Here is a 2,867-nt window from a genome sequence, read left to right as displayed (position 1 = left end):
ATATCCTAGATATAAACTAATTATATAAATAGTAGTCTACTATAATTACTTTTAAACCAGGACTAATACTATACTAGTTATCTCTGTAAGATATATATCTTAGTAATACTTAGACTCTTTTAGCTATTAATAAACTATTAATAGTAGATAGAAGTCTCTATTATCCAGCTAATTTTAATAGATAAAGAAATTTATATTAATTCTATATTTTTTTTAATAAAATTTTTATTTTCTATATCTATAATAACTTCTTCTTTTCTATTTATTATTTTATCTATATTCTTTATAGTTAGTCTAGATTATTCTATAAACTCTAGCTATTTAATATATAGTATTCTATAAGTATTATAGAATATACTATAACTACTATAATTAAAATAGATTCTATTATAATAAATAGTTCTACTATTAATAAATCTAATATTATTCTAGCTATTTCTTTCTATACTTTATATATTATTTTATAGTAGAATTTCTCTATATCTATCTAGATAAGCTATAAGAAAGACTATATACTTTACTATAATAGAAAAACTAAAGTTTCTAAATTTTAGAATCTAGTAGTAAAGAATCTACTTTTAGATCTTATTCTATTTATAAATCTATTCTTAAATAAACTATAAAGTTAAATATTTATAACTAATAGTCTATAAATATAAGTAATATTAAAGTATCTAATATTTCTAGATATTATATTTATCTCTAAAAAAACTAAAACTATAGTTATTTTTTCTTTCTTATCTTTATATATTTTCTTAATTCTAAATATTATTTCTAATACTTCTAAATTATTAAGTATCTTATCTAATACTTCTGAATTACTAAATATTATATTAAATACTTCTAAACTCTAAAGTCTAATACTACTAAACTATTAAATATTATTTCTAATACTTCTTAGTTCTTACTATTTAGTAAAGAAGTATATTATCTTTAATATATACTTTTTCTACTTCTATTAAACTACTTTAATTCTGGTTATATATTCTATAAATCAGACTGTTAGTTGTATTACTATACAAGTATTTGTAGTAAATAATCCAAAATTCACTACAGATTTACTTATAGATGAAAATATTATAGAATATAAAGGAATTTTACTTGACTATAATTATTAGAAAGTATATATTAAGAGATACAAGAATCTGCTAATATATATTAAAGTTTAAGTAAAGAAATATATTAATACTTCTATCTATTGTACTAAATAAATAACAATTCCATACAATTCAACTGCTAGTATACCTGTTAAAATCAAAGCAGAACTAGTTAATAATTGAGATTACTTATTTAAGTCTATAATCTTTAATAATAGTCTTATAGAATATATCTATCTGGTAGACGCAAATTTCTTCTTTATTCAGATTATAAACAAAGATACCAGAGATCTAGTTATATTCTAGTATGCTTAGTTGAGCAGTATCTCCAACAACAAATACAATAGCTGTAATAAAGCAGAAGATCATATATACAAGCTTGCATAGTCTCTAACTAAAGTCAACTATACTTCTTAGTAAACTTAGAATAATCTTAGTATATTAAACAATCTATCTCTTAATAGACAACAACATTACTATCTCCACCATGCTTTAAAACGCGATGTCTACTATATGTATATTGACGAACAGTTAGATGCTGCGAGTGCGAATACTGTAGATATATTTAATATAAATAGTAAGACTACTAGGTTATCTAATAGTATTATAATATATATAGACAATCTTAATATAGTAAGACGACTTACAAAGATTCTTACTTAGTATAATATATAAATTAATCCAGATGGTTCAAATATTAGCTTTGTCAACTTGCTGGAAGATCAATAGCTTAATATTTCTATAAAGAAGAAATAGAATAAGAATCAATCTAAACTATATATCTATAGAGTCTCTAAAAAAGATTAAGAAGTTATAGATCAGATATTTAATAATTTATATATATAGAAGATATCTTATATAATAGAATATACTCTAATAGTATATCTAGTTTTTATTATATAGTAAATAGTAACAGATCCAGAAACTAGCTAATAAACTATAAAAGATAGAGTAGTTATTAATCTTAGAAGTACTAATAAGCTTACTATCTCTAACTTATATCTAGTACTAAATACTAGAAATATCATCCAAATACTTACTAGATATACTTATATTACTATTATTAATATATATATACACTTCTATTAATAGCTTGTTAAGAGAAATAAATATAACTATTTAGTAATTATTACTTATTATAATTAAGAAATTTTCTATATTATTATTATAGGATTTATAAATACTAAATTCTATATCTAATATTAAATAGATCTTAATTTATAGGAGTATAAAGTATTTTACTATATATATATTAATAATCTTATTATAGTATCTATTAATTTAGACTAATATATTAAGTACCTCTATCTTGTATTTCAGTGCCTATAGTATTTAAATATGAAGCTGAAATTATATAAAATATTTATTGGTTTCCTCTCTATTCAGCTACTTGATCAGAGAGTTGATAGTTTAGAACTTACTATATCAGTAGATAAGCTTACTGCTATATATAGTCTTAAGTTTCTTAAAATACTAGTAACTCTTGAATACTATCTAGGACTTACTAGTTATCTGAGATACTATATTTTATTATATAGAATATACTTAATTACTATAAGAGTATAAGTTATAACTATTAAAATAATCCTCTAGTAATAAGAAATATAGTTATAAAGTCTATACAGTAGCTACTAGCTAGAATACTATATAATAGGAATTAGACTTCTTTACTAACTTATAGAGTAAGTTTAATAAAGATATTATATTTATATATTTTTATTCTAAATATTAACTATATATTAATCTTAATATATTAAGAAAAGAATATAA

At 20.3% G+C, this 2,867-nt stretch overlaps 1 protein-coding gene across 1 annotated transcript; it reads left to right on the top strand.

The window, feature by feature from the left end:
• Positions 1-2,441: 2,441 nt before the first annotated feature.
• BP01DRAFT_265973 (uncharacterized protein) lies at positions 2,442-2,600 on the top strand (the record flags this gene model as incomplete). The annotated part of the gene is made up of 1 exon (XM_025571347.1): positions 2,442-2,600. A coding segment is annotated over one exon (159 nt), but the record flags the coding sequence as incomplete, so codon positions are not given.
• Between the last annotated feature and the right edge of the window lie 267 nt (positions 2,601-2,867).

This window comes from Aspergillus saccharolyticus (assembly GCF_003184585.1).
Source record: "Aspergillus saccharolyticus JOP 1030-1 unplaced genomic scaffold BP01scaffold_5, whole genome shotgun sequence".
In the NCBI taxonomy this organism is placed as follows: Eukaryota; Fungi; Ascomycota; class Eurotiomycetes; order Eurotiales; family Aspergillaceae; genus Aspergillus; species Aspergillus saccharolyticus.
This window is presented reverse-complemented; position numbering and strand designations above follow the sequence as displayed.